The sequence below is a fragment of the Tiliqua scincoides genome, chromosome 1, assembly GCF_035046505.1.
Source record: "Tiliqua scincoides isolate rTilSci1 chromosome 1, rTilSci1.hap2, whole genome shotgun sequence".
Taxonomy (NCBI): Eukaryota; Metazoa; Chordata; class Lepidosauria; order Squamata; family Scincidae; genus Tiliqua; species Tiliqua scincoides.
In genome coordinates, this window is record NC_089821.1 from 178,064,526 (window position 1) to 178,082,318 (window position 17,793).

At 43.9% G+C, this 17,793-nt stretch overlaps 1 protein-coding gene across 5 annotated transcripts in view; it reads left to right on the forward strand.

Moving 5' to 3' along the window:
- KCNQ5 (potassium voltage-gated channel subfamily Q member 5) overlaps positions 1-17,793 on the forward strand; it is a 371,159-nt gene that overhangs the window by 342,454 nt on the left and 10,912 nt on the right. For 4 of the 5 annotated variants that reach the window (XM_066609520.1, XM_066609522.1, XM_066609521.1 and 1 more), the window contains one exon: positions 7,000-7,220. The exons of the other annotated variant lie outside the window; for it this stretch is intronic. In XM_066609520.1, coding sequence (XP_066465617.1) covers positions 7,000-7,220 — 221 coding nt within the window. The remainder of the gene's footprint in view (positions 1-6,999; positions 7,221-17,793) is intronic. 5 annotated transcript variants of the gene reach the window in all.

The window sequence follows — 17,793 nt, forward strand, 5'->3', positions numbered from 1 at the left end:
GGAGAGGACAGAGGGCATAACTAGTCTAGTGGAACTACAATCATACTTTGGATAACATAGCTTCTAAAAGTTGATCTGTTACCCTGCTCTTTGTCTGACTCACTTGACAGCCATTCTACCAAATTAGAGCAGTGTATTCTGGGTCAATCTGTGCCCATTTCCTGCATTTTTCTCCTGGTAATGGACACATCAGCTATGGCCACAATCCTATGCATGTCTGCTCAGAAGTAAGTCATGTTGTGTTCAGTGGGGCTTACTCCCAGGAAAGTGTGGATAGGATTGCAGTCTTTGTCTCCAATATCACAATTTCACAACATGCAACTCTCAGAGAACATATCCCTCATGCTATCTGAAGTATTGACGTATTGTTTTTCAAAGGCATGGGGCATGATTTGGCAAAAACTGAGCATTTCATTAAACAATTCCTGAGGCGAAGTCTTAACTTCCTTCATTGCCCAAGGAACGTGCTTAATATTCAGTGCAATTTATGAGGTTGCAAATTGCACAAGCAACTGGAAGCCTGAAATGTTAGAATAGTCAAAACCCAGACATTACAGCTAAGGGACACATGTTAGCAGGAATGGCCATATTTGTCCCTGGGAGTTGAAAAGAAGAGGAGCAGGGAAAGAGAAAACGTAAGCACCAATAAACAACAGAATGATGTAGAAAGGTGTCCAGTGGCTCCTGTGTTTTAGTCCTCAATCCAGAGTTCATTGCATGTATCAATAAGAATTCAATCAACACTTGGCTGACATATGACTACTTTTGATGTGATAAATTTAAAGTTCAACCAGGCTCAAAGTATCAACAGTTCTTCTACTTCCTTGCCTTCCCATGGTTCAAATTTAGTCCTCTCTAATTAAAAATAAGGTACTCTACAGTAATAGCAACAAAGTGAAACTATTTGTAAATGTGATGTCCCATTTTGCAGGAGTATTACACACAAATTCATTACTTTAGTTTGCAACTACTGTTATAATAAGGTACAGCTATAAATTAATAAAATAGGATAATAAAAATAACTCCTTTTCTGGGCAGATCGTCTGTCTTGAGTTAATTTTAAGTGAAATAGGAAGCAAAGAAATGTCCAACAAGGTAAACAATTTTATTCTTAGTGTTTAGTGTTTTATTCTTAGTGTTCAGTGTTTTTACTTATGCATAAAGCAAATTTAGTACGTAGGGGAAACATTTGCACATATATTTGTATTACACAAATCCTGACCTATCCTATAATAGCTGGATGTTGTAATACTAAAATACAAAGTGACTATTAATTCTGTCAATTAAACCCTTACACATGTGTTTTGTAGGCATATTGCTGTCCCCAGTTTTGAGATTCCAAGGATCCAAGCTTTTGTTCAGCAGTATTAATCCATGAAACAGAGTGCAATAAAATTGAGCACTCACTGATTTGTGAATATGGATTAGTGATTATTGGCTTCCCATAATCACAGTGACTGTGTGATTGGAATGAAAGTGATGCAAAAATACTGCATGTAAATCTCCACTGATTAATACATCTGTCACACATATTACCTACTTGTGAATTTATCCAATCTATAGAAGGTGCTACCAAAAAAAATAGAATACTGGAATACTGTGTAGCACAAAACAAACTGGAATTTGGTGAGTTTTTTAATTCAAGAAGAGAACAGGGTTTACAAAATGTACACCTTGGAAATGGAAAAATATTACCAAGGGAAGAAATAAATTTCAAGGCATATCTCATATTTGTTTCAATAAATGCTCACTTTTGTGTGGTTAAAAGAGATCACAAAATTTCTGAAAACAGGTATTCTCTGGACTGCCACAATAAAACACACATTTACACAATATTGTTAATAGTTTCATTGTTTTACCTCAGATTTCAGCATGACCTGGTTAGAAGCTATCCAGCATGTGCTTGATTTTGCTGCATATGGTATTGTGTATCCTGCCTGAGCTATGCTTGTATCTGAAATAAGATGTACTAGGCTGCATGTATAAATTCCTTTGATTAGAAACTTCATAACCAGAGTGTCTCATATTTTCATTCCATCTTGACACACAAAGCAGCATTTCCTTTTTAGACCGCAACTGGTTAGGCAGCTAGGCATAGAACAGTACATTAGAAAATATCTTGATAGCTGTATAATATAGTTTGATTTAAAACGTGACTTATTGGCACACTGCACTGCAAGGACCTTGCCATAAATGGAACAGAAAAAACCTCAGCCTGATAAGCCATATAGCAAAAGGCAGATAATTTTTGACACCTGCACTTTAATGGCCCCAAAGGATCTGCTCCTACAGGAATGCTGTGTTCTCTGTGCAGGAACCAGTGAAATAGGTTCAAGTTTTAGAGATCCTTTTTATTTGCAGGACAAGCACCATGTGTCAAACTCCTTTCTCAATGATTCCTAATTCAGGAAAATCTTCTCCAGTATAGTGGACAGAGCTTAATCCAGAAATCCCAACACAATTTCATCCTTGACACAAACAAGGAGCCTCTGTTTGTATCTTGACCATGAAATGGCCATTATAAATACTGCAATGGTCAGTTTGGAGGTCATTTATATACCTTTCTTCATGACTATATTCTTACAGAAAACATGAAAATGTGAACAAAGATTCATTAAGCACTTTACAGCACATGATGACTTAATGGCCCAATCCTATTCAAACGCTACACCAACAGCACACAGACGATGGAGCAACATCAGTAATATCCTAAGCCCATCCTGGCAATGCCAAGCCAATGGCACACCAATGCTGGTGCAACAAGGGCCTTATGACAAGCCTTCCCTAACAGTGCTGCCTCAGCTCTTTCAATAACACTCCCAATACTGCATATGCACATCATCCGTGGAGTGGTGCCCTGACTTCATCATCAGTGTGGCGTTGTGTGTCATCGCTGCGACATTGATGTACCATCAGCACAACATCTGTGTGTCATCGGTGTTATGCCCAAAGAGCCAATCACCACATCCCACCAGTCCCTACACTGGCAGCCAGAGAAGTGCCACCTGGATGAACTAAAAGAGTGGGGGCAGGCACAGGGCAAACACATCCAATCCAACCATGGAAAGTTTCTCTAAGGACACCACACATAAACACAACACAAGGATGCCAAAGCTGCCCCCCTTCCCAAGAATCACAGTGGCATCAGCAGCAAAATGATAAAAGCAAAGAACTGCTAGGTACCCCTGCACCCATGATTCAGGTCCATTCCCACAGAAACACTAATGTCTAAGGAATATCTTTAGAGCAGAACATGGGCAGATAGCTCCCTTGCTAGAGAGGAGCCATGTGAAACAATCACACAAGCCTCTCCTTGGCAATGGTTCTCCTTGAGGGGGACTTCCACCAGCTGGATGGAACCCTTTTGCCTGGGGAGAGACTGGGACAAATCACAAGGAGATCGTCACTGACACTCAAGGCAAAGTAGGGTGATGAAGGCTCACCAAGATTCAGCCTGGGATCCAGGTTCTAGCCTAGCCAAGTGTCTTACCCTAACCAGCAAGGCATTCTCCTTTTGCATGACAGGTCAGAAACAGCCGTGGCAGGGACACAAAGAAGAGGGGGAGGCAATTCTAGAACCCACTCTATCTTCTCCAAAAAGCTGCTCTCTATCCAGCTGACTACAGCAGAAGTCAGGCAAAGAGCATCTCATCCAACAGTTAACCACTTGCATCACCTCAAACTCCTGGCTGGGATGCTGTGGCCCATGGAACTGTCAGAGGGCACACTGAACGGGGCAACTCTTGGACTGGCTTGTGACACAGGGCACCTACGGCATTTGCCCACTCAGCTAGCCACACTAAGCCCTTTGTTTCATCTCTGGCACCTGCCAGCAATGTATACTCCTGTCAGTATCCTGCCCCCCCCACCTCCCTGCCAAACAGGGAGCTTATGGTCATTGAGGAACTGCCCCTCCTTTGGAGCCCAAGGGGTCACAGAGTAAGGATGCTGCACACCCTGAGGCCTTTCACTCTGCAGAGTCCCACACTGAGGCCAGTTGCAGTGAGAACAACTATGGTGGGAAGAAGAAATCTCTATATACTAACCAAAAGGCAACAAATGTGATCCAGTCAAAGATTCTATGAACTATATCAGAGCAGCACCTTGAAGAGAAACACACAGGTGGAGTTGCCAACCACTCCCTACTAGCAGGGCTGTTGTGTCATTGAAAGTGATCCAATCGACAGCCAAAATAACAAGTGTCTGTCAGACGCGGACCTGCCATTAGGTCCAATGGGGCAAAAGCCCCGGGCGTGAGCTGCTAGGACCCCATGGAAGCCTCTGTGAGGCTCCTGACGGGGTCAGAAACTTTAAAGCAGGGTTGGAAACTTTAAAGCATCAGGGAACCTCAGGGAGGCTTTCCCAACATGGGTGGAGATTGTGCGAGACTTTGTGAGCCTCAGGTGAATGGGGGGCAGCTTTTTGTGCGGGGGAGCGCCATCATAGACCTTTGCCCTGGCCATGTGGTTGGGGAGGTCCGCTACTGGTGTCTGTGAGGTCTGACTGCACCAGTTGGTTCACTGTCTTCCATAGAGTCTGCAAAGCCACACAGGCCTGGCTAGAAGGTGTAGTTCAACAACGTCACCAAGCATCAGCTGAGCTCACACCAGTCACTTCAGGCAGGCTGTTGGTTTCCCTTGAGATCTGCATGGTGACTTCACCTGTGAGACAGCTGCCTGTCTCGCAGGTGATGAAGAAAAGAGCGTAGGATGTGTCTTAGTAACAGAGAGAGTAACAAGGACTTGACACAGCATCAAACACACCTGTTCACTGGCCTGAGATGTATACATTGCAGTACTGAATTCCCCTTTGCTTACATGTCTGGGATGCACTGCCCTTGCTTCCCCATTGCAGTGGTGTGGTAGAAGTTCCAGTTGAGCGTTTGTGCATCAAGTCCTCCTAAAGCAGCGCCCTTGCAGTAAGAAAGAATTCTCAGGAGACAAATGTTAACCAAATATTTTGCCATACATGATGAGAGGTTGTTTGTGTAAAATGTTCCCTTTGTGCAACAAGTGGTTTTGCTTTCGCTATGGTTCCCCTCACCAAAGTTCCCCTTTATGATACCAGAATGGTATAGTCCCATCTTCTCATTTGAGATGTAGACTCCTTGTCAGGGGCTTTAGTACTGGAGTTGATGTGCTATGATAGGCTGCCAAATGAAGTCAGTATCCTATGCTCAGACATGAGAAAGTGGATGGGGTGGTGATAGGAGGCGCCATTTTCTGCTGTCTTTTCCTTCCCCATTCTTCCTTTTGGGGTTAGTCCTATCTACACCCAGTCTGTCATTGGCCTACAATTTTTCTGGCATTGAGGCCATGTCCATTGTCTGAAGGAGGGTTAGGATATGGAATGCACTGACTCCTCATCCCTCCCACATCACACCCTGACTCCCTGTTTTGGCCTCACTCCCAGTGCAGTTGCACAGGTGTTTGAGCTATATCTGGGTTACGTTTTTCCCAGATTGACCATTGTCCATGGCGCATCTGTTGGAGGGTGGACAGTTGGTAGGGCTATCATTGCCCAAGCTTATGTACATTCCTGATTTATCTCAGGTATAGGATTTGGCTGTAAATAACTTTCATCTGCAAGTAAATAAGATAGGAAGATCATCCACAGATAAGAAGCCTGCATCTTTGTCCTTTTGGTTTAGGCCTCAAATTTCTAGCTTTCTGGCAGCTTTGATCCGTCAGTCAAAAACTGATTGGCTTTCCAATCACAATCCATTAATGGGTTCTGAAGCTAATCAGTTGCCAGAAAGTCACACAGTGTTATGTCACATTATTGTGAACTACCCATCTCACTAATAATGTTTACTAGGTAGTCTGTTAATTGTTTTAGGATTTTGTTTAGATTCATTTTTTTTGTCTTGTTCAAGTAAGTGTTGTAAGTAACAAGGAATCTGAAATGTAATGTTTGCTACTACTGTTCATGGTGTGTTGAAAAATGTCATGTCTTGGGAAAATGCATGGATAACAAACATTAATCTTGCCTGCTTAACTCTAACAAATAGCATGCAAAAATTATAGCACTTGAAAAATATTATCCCTATACAGGTTATTAGAAATTCACTGACTACACTGTGCAACTTGAAAACTTGGTTACAACTCTCTAAAAGCTTTCAAATCAAACTTGTGCTAAGGCTTCATTTGATGTGTTGATTTGATTTTGTTTTCTTTTTTTGTAATATAGGGTATAAACAGAAGGTATTTCTCAGTAAACAATACAAAATAAACATAATCACCATGCCAGTGAAAATTATTGAAACCAGATTGAACAGTGAGCTAGAAATAAAATGATACAGCCAGTCAGATTTGCACATGCCCAGGACAAAGGAAAAGGACATCTGGGTTCCTTAAATGCAAAGTATCTGTGTGGAGGGTTACCCGCACCATGACTTGCTCTAAGAGGAGGTGGGCGACATATTCTCTTCCTTTTCAGTCCTTCCAGAATTCTGGAGTGCACACATGGAGGTCTGTGTGTATGCCTTTCCCTTCAGTCTTGTGATCTGTTCTAGGTATAGAAGTTCCAGTGTTGGCATCAGCTTCCCCATCAGGAATGACTTCCCTGTTCATTTCAATTGAAGGAATTGATCCATACAACCATTCTCTTGAAATGAATGGGGACTTTCCACTCAGGCAGTAGATTCACATGCACCATGGACGTGAGGTGCGGGTGAAGCAGGTGAGGCAGAACCACCCCATCCTAGTCCATGGAGAAGCACTGCAGCTGCCCTGCCTCCTTATACCTGAGAAAGCTGGTGTAAGGAGAGCCTCCTCAGGTGTAAGCAGGCAGGACAGCTGTAGTACTTCTCCATGGACTACAGTGGTGTGGTTCTGCCTCACCTACCACACCCCCATCGCACATCCCTGATATGCTCATCTGGGCACACACTGATTTGTAGATTGGGGCATATAAGTGCATCTATATAGCATGGTACAAAGAGTACAGAAGATTGGACCAAATGAAATATGAAGTAAAATACATTTTCTGCTTCCACAGTCAAAAGCTAAGCTTCAAAGAACGGGTACGGATGGCTAGCCCAAGAGGACAGAGTATCAAGAACAGGCAACCTTCAGTTGGTGACAGAAGATCGCCTAGTACTGACATTACTGCAGAGGGCAGCCCAACAAAAGTGCAGAAGAGCTGGAGCTTTAATGACCGAACACGCTTCCGACCTTCCCTGCGTCTGAAGAGTTCGCAGCCAAAACCAGTGCCAGATAGTAAGGGTTTTTTGTTTGTTTTTTCCAGTTGAATGTCTTTTTTCATTGTGATTCTCATAACCCAGTTTGCAACCACAATAAACAAACTAGACTTCATCACTATATGTTCTGTTATGCTACTCACACATTTGGGAAACACTTTATGTTCCGTTGAAACCAGGATGTTCCCAATGCTTCTTTTAGAGATTAGGGTTATGCACCTTCACATATACAGTACAATCCAAAGATTATCAGAGGTCTCTTAACCTTAACCCAATCTGAATGGGCAAGATCCAAACTCTCCCTTTCCCATAAAGGAGCAGGAGTTTCCTTGCAGTGGTAAATCACTGCCCCTTCTGAAGTGCCATTTCAGAGGGTGCCATGGCCAGAGGTGGGTGGGTGTGTGGGAGCTGCCATAACTTTAAAAGCCCTCACATATGAGCAGAACAACCTCGTGCGCCACTTTGGATTTCAACCACATGTTGGGATTCACATGTAATTTTCTTCTATTGTTATACAGAGCTATAGCTTACAGTTATTGCACTACTAATTACAGCAAATTCTGTACATTTCACAAATGCAAACAAAAATTATTATTATTATTATTATTATTATTATTATTATTATTATTATTATTATTATTATTATTATTATTATTATTATTATAGCAATAAATCATAGACCCATAGGTAGGAGTTTTTATGGTGATAACGAAATAAAAACATGCAACACTGCTTTCTGCACTTCTCATTTTTGCAAAAAAACACAAACCATTTTCTAACACCTCTACATGCATGTGGCCGCATCTGCCAACACTATATCACCTACCTAGTTCACTTTGAAAGCAATTATAATTTATAATTATAATTTTTAAAAATGCACCCTTGGAATAAAAACACATAACAGTGCTTTCTGCACTTCTTACTTTTGAAAACACCAAAAACCACAAAAAAACAGAATTGTTTTCACCCACTTCTAGCCGTAGAGTGCTCGAGTTGGAAGAGACTTTGGAAATTAACCCCCTGCTCAATGTAGGCAACTATGGCATCCCAGATCATGGAGTCTTTTCTTGAAAACCTTACATGAAGGAGAGCCCCTGCATGAGGCAGACTATTCCAGTGTTGGACAACTCTTACAGTCTAGAAAAGTTCTTTGTATCTAGCCTAAGAGCACAATCCTGTGCTTCTTAGCAATAAGCTCCATTTTCAATGGGGCTTATTCTCAGGGAAAGTGTGCATAGGACTGCAGCCTCAATCTACTTCCCTGTAGTTCTAATTCTGCCCTCAGGAACCACTAAAAGCAAGCTCTCCCCTTCTTCCATGTGGTAGCCCTTCAGATGCTTGAATCATATCTCCTCTTAGGCTTTTCTTCTCCCGTCGAAACATACCAAGCTTTTTTAACCTTTCCTCAAAGGACTTGGTTTCCAAACCCCTCGTCATCTTTGTTGCTCTTCTCTGAACCTACGTCAGCTACCATAAGTTAAGTAACAATTTCTTCTGACCAAGGCTGACACAAGACCTCCTGGTACCTGAGACTGCATGTCAAATGCTTTCTCCCTTTATGTGATGCTGTTCCAGCCTTTGTTCCTCCCACTCCCTGGATTGGAAATGGAAGAGAAAGTGCAGAGTAGAGTAGGGTGCTGGGCTAAAGCATTGCTCTGTAGTACACCACATTTCTCCTCCATGCATCCTATTCTCTTCTGCCCCTCCTCTTTTTCCAATCCATGGAGTAAGAGAAGGAGAAGCAGGAACAGAGGCAAGTGAACAGGTGGGTGGCCCCCCAACCCCGCCAATCTGATGCCTGTGGTGACTGCCTCAGTCATCCTCATGGATAGGTCAGCCCTTCTTCTGAACACCCACATAATTTTTTAAAATTTTGATTTCTCCTTAGGATTCTCATTTCTTCTGCCTCCCCAAACTGCTTCATAAACTCATGTGCTGATGGAAAGATCCACTAAAAGGTTTTGTCTAATTTCAATTCTCTTTTTATAACTCTAAAAAGTTTTCAGATAGCCTGTAACAGAACTCTCTCAACAGACCATATTCTAAACCAGTGGTTCCTGAACCTTTTAGCACCAGGACCCACTTTTTAAACTGACACCGTACTGGGACCCACCTAGGTTTACGAGACTTTAAAAAAAAAAGAGATTTACAAGTAATTTACAATAATTACCCCCCCCCCCAAAAAAAAAAATGCTCAAACTTTTATCTCCCTGAGCAGGAGCTCAGTTTGCAAGGAGCTAAGCTATTTGCAGGGCAATTAGCAGCTATCTGATTTTTGAATAGCCTCAGAGCTTGAGGCAATTAGTTATCTGATCTTGCCATCACCCATGTTTTCAGGCTCTGCTTGGCTACTATGGGATCCACAAAAAATTGGGTCATGACCCACCAGTGGGTCCTAACCCACAGTTGGGAACCACTGTTGTAAACTAATCATTTTGAATTAGTGGTCTTTCCTTAAGGGACCTATTTCATCTGTATTCAACCATTTAATCTGTCTAGTCTTTTGTAGGTGGTAATTAGTATTCAGTGCATCTTGAAGGGAAGGTGCAACTTACTAACCAAGCAAAGTTCTGTCAAGAAAAATTAAACACACATTTTGTTTGATTAATTAAAAAGAGCCCTACAAGGACACACTAGATTTCCATTCCTGTTTCTGTGAGCTTACATGAACTCTGCCCTTTCTTTGCCTTCAGAGCACTTTTGCAGTCCTCAGGGTAAGCAACATAAAAAATGGAAAGAATGTTGTGGTTTCTTCCATTCACCTCCTCCAGTGTACTTCCCTATAATATAACATACCCTCTAAATAATTTTTTTTCCTAGTACAGCGTTTTTCTTCCTAGTACAAAACATGTTGTTCCTCAGTTGAAATTACTTGCTCAGGAGTTAGAGCCCAATCCTGGGCTCGACGCACCAGCAGAAAGCCACTGTTGCAAACGTTGCCGTAAGGCACGTTTGTGAGCCTTACCACCAGGCGAGCGCCCATGCTAGCCCAGTGCTGGCCGGTGCTGGGCTAGGGCCAGGCAAGCGCTCGGCCTCCACGGTTGAGTGGTTGCACGAACCGCCAAGCTGCAGCACGGTAAGTGGGGGCAGGGGGTAGGCAGGGAGGAGGTCCTGGGGGTAGGCAGAACAGTCCTGTCTGTTCGTGTTGGGCTCTGCGCCCTATACAAATGCTTTTACCTTTTTGTCAGTGGTAACTTGAGTAGCCCCATTGCAGGAATACTTCCATTACCCGAGGTGCTGCCTGTGGTGTGCAGGATCCAGCGGTAGCCATTTCCGGTACCGCTGAAGCCGCGTGCCACGGGAGCTCAGGAATGGGCTGTCCATCCTTATTTAGCAGCTTAATGATTTTTTAATGACCAATGTTCACATATAATCTTTTTACATGCCCTGGTAGATGAGCTAGTTTACTAGAACTGCATGCTATTGACCATTTTTCATGCCTTCATGAAAAAGGTACAAAAATCCAGGTAGAAAAAAATATGGCAGCCGCAGCCCCATGCCCATCCCTTTCTCCATCCCCTCTATACTCACTGTTGTAACAAGAAATTGGAACAGGTATCGCTGGCAGCCTCCAGTCAGCCAAACCCATTAATGTGTACCCAAGTACAAAATGCCTTGTGAGAAACTACATAAGAAAGGGAAAGCAAAGTGCTTCACAATGGTTTGATTTCTTCCTGTTCTCTTTTTCACAAGTTAATGACTTTACAAATGATGTTTCTCTCTTTTTTTTTTTTAAACTTCACATTTTGCATGTCATAATTTGCAACAGGAGGATTTCATTCTGGTTAACTATTCCATTAAATAGTGACAACATATCTGCTAAAGAATATCAGAAATTACATAACAATTAACAGTTCTCTGATAAATATTCTTGAGATCTATATATTCACATCTATATATGAGATCCTGAATATGTAGTCAGAATTTGCCATTCTTACAGTGCAGTCCTATACATGTTTACTCAAGAAAGTGTGTATAGGAATGCAGTCATATCCTCTTATTTCAAGTGTAGTCTGTGACAGTTCACTCAAACAGAAAGATTAAATGTCAGTTAAACATTTATAACAACATTGGGTCCCACAAGTACCGGTCGTGGGTTATTGCAACACAGCTCATGATTGTTAGGAAATGCCATTTCCTTGTACAGATGGGAACAATGGGAGCAGCTACAAATCCTTGAGAACATTCCTGCTTAATCCTTACTTTTTAAGTTTGACATCTGGCCGTGACACTAGACAACATCCTCCCACTCATTCACTGAAAAATATCTGTCAGCAGTTTCTGGATCACAGAATGAGAGGGAGTATGTATGTGGAGGATAATCTCACCCTGTTTTTAATGCAAGCCAATGGAAAAAAATTACTGGTGAGGAATTTAATGGGCTCTTAATTTGTTTACAGAAGATATTTGAACCATCCTCTTGTTGTGAAATGATAAATGGCTTTATAGAATCATCTTCAGAGATGTGCAGCGCAATCCTAACTAGGGCTTTGTCCCTTGCACCAGCCTAGGAGGTCGCAAACGTGCCATAAAGCACATTTGTGACTCCTCTACAGCAAGTCATGCCAGCGCACAGAGGTGCACTGGAACACAAAGGCTGCATCCAGCCTCCGTGGCAGCTTGTGGGGCGAGCCTTGCGTTGGCCGATGCAAGGCTCTGGGGTGGGTGGGGAGGAGGCGGGAGGGAGGCATTCCAGAGCACGTAGAGGGTGGGTGGTGGGTGGCCCCAGGCACGGGTGCATTGGACGGGGTGGGGAGTGGGAGGAGGGGCTGGAATCTGGCTGCTATGCCAGATCCCAGCCCCCGTTCCCGAGCAGTGCAGAGCGGCTTCAAGCTGCTCCGCTCTCCTCGGACTTGTGCCACCTCAGGAGGTGGCTCAATCTGAGGAGACCCATAGGGGCTGCAGTGGCTTACCCAGGGGTAAGGGGAAGCGTTTCCCCTTACCTTCGGCTAAGCCACTGCGGAGCCCTGTCTCGCGCTGGATACAGCGCAAACCTCCTTGCTTGCCTGTTCCAGCGCAAGATAGGATTGTGCCCTAAGATATGGCAATAGGTAACAAATGGCCCAACCCTAAGCCAGCAGAACAGGCTCACATACTGATGTAAATGTGCCATAAGGCACGTTGCAGCAGGGCAAAGGATTGTTGCATTGGCGGTAAGGCTGGCGCAGGTCTGCCACCACCGGTCAAAGGCCTGAGCCTGCTGGAACAAGTAGAACAGCTGCTGGAACAGCTCAGCTGGCTGGTGGGGGGGCAAGGAGAGGGTGGAATGGGGCGGGAGATGCATTAAGGGGCAGGGGAGGCTGGGAGGGGGGCATACCAGGCCCAAGAGAGGGTGAGAACAGTGGCCATGGCTACTGCCATATCCCTGAGGTATTCAATCTGTGCATCAGGGCTTCCTAGGGAGGCGTAGCCCCCAGAGGTGTCCTGAGGCATCTTGGAGAGAGAGGTGGCCACAGCTGCTCAGCTCAGCTGCACGTACTGCCTCCCTACTTGCTGCTTTTCTTCAACTGTGGGTGGGGCAGTGTGAGGTGGGGAGGGCGTGTGAAACATGGTGGGGGGAGGTGGTGGAGCCTCCCCACCAAACCCAAAGAAAGCTGGCTGGGCAGCAGAGGAGCTGCTGCATCTCATCAGCACAGGGTGTGCTCCTGGCAGGCTTCAAACTGGGAGGGAAGCCTGACCTAGAGAGAGTTCCACCAGTCTCCACTTGGGAAGGAGAGAGCCCAGACTGCTCTTGGGGGGGGGGGCGGGTGTCCAACTGTCACAGCCCGCATTCCTCTGTCTTGCCTGGGGGAAATAGGGGTGGCATCTGCATGTTGGGGTTTATGTGTGTGAGCATGCCCCCATCTACTTGGGGGGGGTATTCCTATTTAGGAATAGGAATAGGAATCTTGCTCTGTGTGGCTGCAATCCTATCCACACTTTCCTGGGAGTAAGCCTCATTGACTCAAATGGGACTTACTTCTGAGTAGACCTACATAGGCTTGGGGATAGTGTCAGCTTAACCTAGGATCTTCACCTTTCTCTTTTTCCTCCCCCTTCAAAAAAGAAAAAAAAGCCACGCTTGATCAGTCAAGCTTTGTCTCCAAAAATTGATTAAAAAATAAAAATCCCCATTCCTTTTCAGCCATCCCCCATTTTCCTCCTGCCTCCTTTTTGGGGGGTGGGGTACTTCCCATGTTGCTGCTATTGTAAGACAAAAGGCACAATCCTAGCTAGGTCTACTCAGAAGTAAGTCCTATTGTGTTCAATGGGACTTACTCCCAGGAAAGTGAGGTTAGGATTGCAGCCAAACACTCTCTGGATCTCACTGTCACCTCGGTTTGCAATTAGCAGATATACACAAAACAAAGTCTTTTCCTCCCCCAGCAAATTAATTACTTCTCTCCCCTCCTCCCTTTCCAAAACCCTCCAGGTGTGCTGCTAACAAAATTCAGGGCACAGTCCTAAACAAGTCTACTCAGAAGTAAGTCCTATTTTGTTCAATGGGGCTTACTCTCAGGTAAGTGTAGTTAGGATTGCAGCCTCAGAGTGCTGGCAGCTGTTGTTTTTTTTGTTTCTAGTGTATAATTATGACACCTTTATCCCCATTTTGGGTAACTGAGGTAGGGTGATGTAATGGGGAACTGTGGCCAATGGCCACAAGGATCTGGGGAGCCACGGGCCAGAAAAGTTTGAGAACCACTGGCAGTACCCTATCCCCTTCCCAGGCTTGGAAGCCTGACACAGGGTGACTCGGATTTGTAGTCCAATTGCAGATGTTGAGGCTTTACGCAGGATAAATGTACTAATATCCACTTACCCTGAGTCCTCAAGCAGCTGCACTTCCCACTGGATGTGGTGGAGGCTGCACTTGCATCGCTGCATTGCAGGGTGGACTTTTGTTAGGATTGAGCTGCAAGTTGTAAAGGTATCTGACAATAATTTTGAGACTCTTGTTAACATCTGACTTTAGGTTCCCAAAGTACCCATCTGGGATATGCTATAGCCTTTGTTCTGAAAAGTGTTAAGCTGTTGAAATTGGACATTACTTGGGGCCATTCATTCAGCATGTCAACAGAACTTAGTGAGGTTTCAGAGCTTGATCAATGTGCTATTATTGCCAGCATCTGTCAGTTCATTCAAAACAAGCAAGTAGGATGATACAAGTGTTTTCTATTCTGTTGGGTCTGCAGATATACTTCAGCTGTTGTTCATCCTGAAAGAAAAGCTCTGTAAGGAAAAAATGAAACTCCACTCTTACCAACATGAGTTGCAGAAATATTACTGAAAATGAATGCATACTACATGTTCTAACTTGAACTCACTTAATCAGTGCCTGTGTACAAATCATAGGAAATGCAGTTTTTCAACAATAGCTTTGACTTGTATCGTTACATGAGTAATTGCATACAACACTGAAACTTCAAGAGATTGAACACATCATAGATAAGATTCTGTTAAAATGTTATTTTATCAAAATCTTTATTTCAAGTGGAAGCATTTCTGAATTCTACTTAGCAAATACTTCTCAGATTTTTTTTAAAAAGTCTCCTTGGTGCTGTAAAGAACCATGCACATTTCCCACAGAAATCAAATAAAATTTATAGTGGCTGCAGTGGTATCCACAGCAGTATCTCAGACATTAGATGTTAAAGCTGCAATCCTAACCACACGTTCCTGAGAGTAAGCCCCATTGAACAAAATAGGAATTACTTCTGCATAGACCTGGTTAGGATTGTGCCCTGTGTCCCTACCATAATTCAAGGATACTCATAGTAGCAGTGAAGATATTAAATAGAAGGGGATGATTTACAGCCCAATCCTAATGCCTGGCAGTGTTGGTCACCAGCGCACTGACCTAGCAATGACCATTGCAAATGTGCCATAAGGAATGTTGCAGCAGCCAGGAGGAGAAAGGCACTAGTGGGGAAAGGCCAGCATCGGTTTTCCGCACTGGTCGGGAGCCCAGCTAGACCCAAGAGTGGTACATTTCCTGTCAAGCAGTGAGAAGGCATTCCTGGGTGAGAGAGGGCAGTGGGAAAGGTGGGGAAGGGCAGAACTGGGCGGGGGCAGGATGGGCCAGAGTCAGACCCCGGAGGGAGCAGGGACTACAGCCTTGGCTGCCACCGAATCCTATCCCCCCTCATAGACCTCAGTGCCTGACAGAGGTCTCCTTGGTTCTGCACCAGCAATTGAGCTGGTGCAGACCCAAGTGGACCCATAGTGGCTGCCAGGGTCCCACCTGGGGTAAGGGAACTGAAGTTACCTCAAGGAGACCTTCGGTTGCTTCCCTGGTTTTCAGGATTCAGCAGCAGCTGTTTCGGCACTGCTATACCACGGGGCAGCAGCTTCAATAGAATTAGATTCAATGCTAGTTTCACAAGAGCTTTCAAATCTACATCCATAAATAAGTCTGAGTACAAATTACATGGAAAGCTGTACCAAATGATTTTCATCTCATACAAATTTCCTTACAATTTAAGGAACACTTTTAAAAGTGTAGCACTGAGAATTTTATACCACTAACAGCCCAATCCTATGATTGGGCTGTGCTAAAGGAACTAGTGTTCTGGGAGTGCAGCCTATGGTGTCACAACCTATGGTGTTGCAAAATGCAATGCCGCATCATGTGTGACTAGGCCACTGCTGGAAATAGCATGTGGTACCAGTCATGCAACAGTGACTGCCTGGAGCCCCCAGCATCAAGTCAGCAGCATGGGCAGGCTGTGAGCAGAGACAAGGAGGAAGTGGGAAAATTGAGAGCAGGGAGGGGCAGGAGCCAGGGCAGGGAGGAGGTGAGAATGGGTGGATCCAGCAGTAGTGGCACACGCTGAATCTTAGCCCCTCTGTTTTAAACTTCCCCAATCCTTTTCTCTTCTCATACACCACTAAAATAGGTAGTGTATGTCTGAGGTGACCTATAGATGGCTCCATGGCTTATATCAGGGGTGTCAAAAGTTTTTGGCAGGAGGGCCACATCATCTCTCTGCCACTGTGTCGGGGGCCGGGAAAAAAAATTAATTTACATTTAAAATTTGAATAAATTTACATAAGTTTACATAAATGAATATATTAAAGATGAACTTATATGAATGAATGAAGGTCTTGCAATAGCTCAAGGCCTATAAAAGGCCTTGCACAAAGCAAGACCAGCCTTTCCTTTGCTGCTGCTACTGCATCACAGACATGAAACAGCAAGCAGTGGAGGGAGCCCTCATCCCACAGCTCACGTGAGAGGCCAAACAGTTGCCCTCATGCTGAGAGCAGTTGCGTCAGGCCAGTGCGGGCTCCAACAAATCTCCGGAGGGCCAGAGGCTCATTGGAGACTGGGGGCTCCCTGAGGTCCGCATTGAGAGGCCTCGTGGGCTGCAAGTGGCCCCAGGGCCGGGGTTTGGGCACCCCTGGCTTATATGAAGGTAAGCAAAAATTATTTTTACTTACCTCCTGTTTGCCATCAGGTCACTCTCCCCACCACTGGATGCAGCATGTGCCTTTCTGGCATGGCTGTATCAGCACTGGTGGTGTGGAATAGAATTGGGGCCTAAGTATAAAGTCTTAGAGGCTACATTTTCTTCTTGTGCTGGTTTTCTACTAGTCATTCCCCTGATTCATGATTGACATCAGCAGAACTGAACAGAAATGGATCCAGGATGACCAGGGATACTTTGAGATACCATGTTTTACAAAGGACATTAAGGAAAGTACACCAGCTTGAGGAATAATAATAATAATAATAATAATAATAATAATAATAATAATAATAATAATAGTAACAGAAGTACAGAAATGTGGAACACCTGGAAAGATCATTATTTTTTATGGTCTTTAGTTGCAATTTTAATTATTAGCATCCTTTTGTGATAAGCTTCAAGAAGTTGCATGTAAAGTAATAAAACAGAGTAATTACATAGTTCATTTCAACTAATTTAAATGTTTGGCTGCCTTTCAACTTTTCATTAAGTTGAAGGGCGCAATAAATAATTTATGCATAAGCTAGAAAAGGTTACAGTGGAGCCAAGCATGCCGAAGAGTATCAGTGGAAGATTAACAATTCTACAATAAGCAGAATTCCTTCCAATAATGTGAGGAGGAAACTTTAGCACCGCGTAAGATGAAGAAGCGAGAGCTCTTCAGCCATTTCACATCTCTTTGAGACATGACTTTTGACAGTCCTTTTTAGATCATTTTATGTTTCCACTTTAAATCTTTAATGGGCCCTTCCCCCACCCAGACAAATACAGATTGCATTTGCTCTCCAAGACACTTCTTTCAGTCTGTGGGCTCCAGTGTTTTATGAACTCTGCTGTGTAAGTGCTCTGGAAATATTACAGCTGAGTCCTCGTATATAAAACATTATCATTAACAATCAGATGATGAGCATTTGTCTTGCAATTTTCATTCCTGGGACTGGGCAAAAGCACGCTGAAATGCATTATATTAGCAAGCATCCAATGATGTGAATGCTGGTCTACACAGATCTTTTCACTAACAACCAAGCAGGGCCAATTCATTCTCAGCTAGACATGTAAATAGGTAACTGTCATGATTGGTACTGCACTTGTTCAGCTGTCACCATCATGTGATCTGCTGCTAGGTAAATCTCTGTGTCCTCA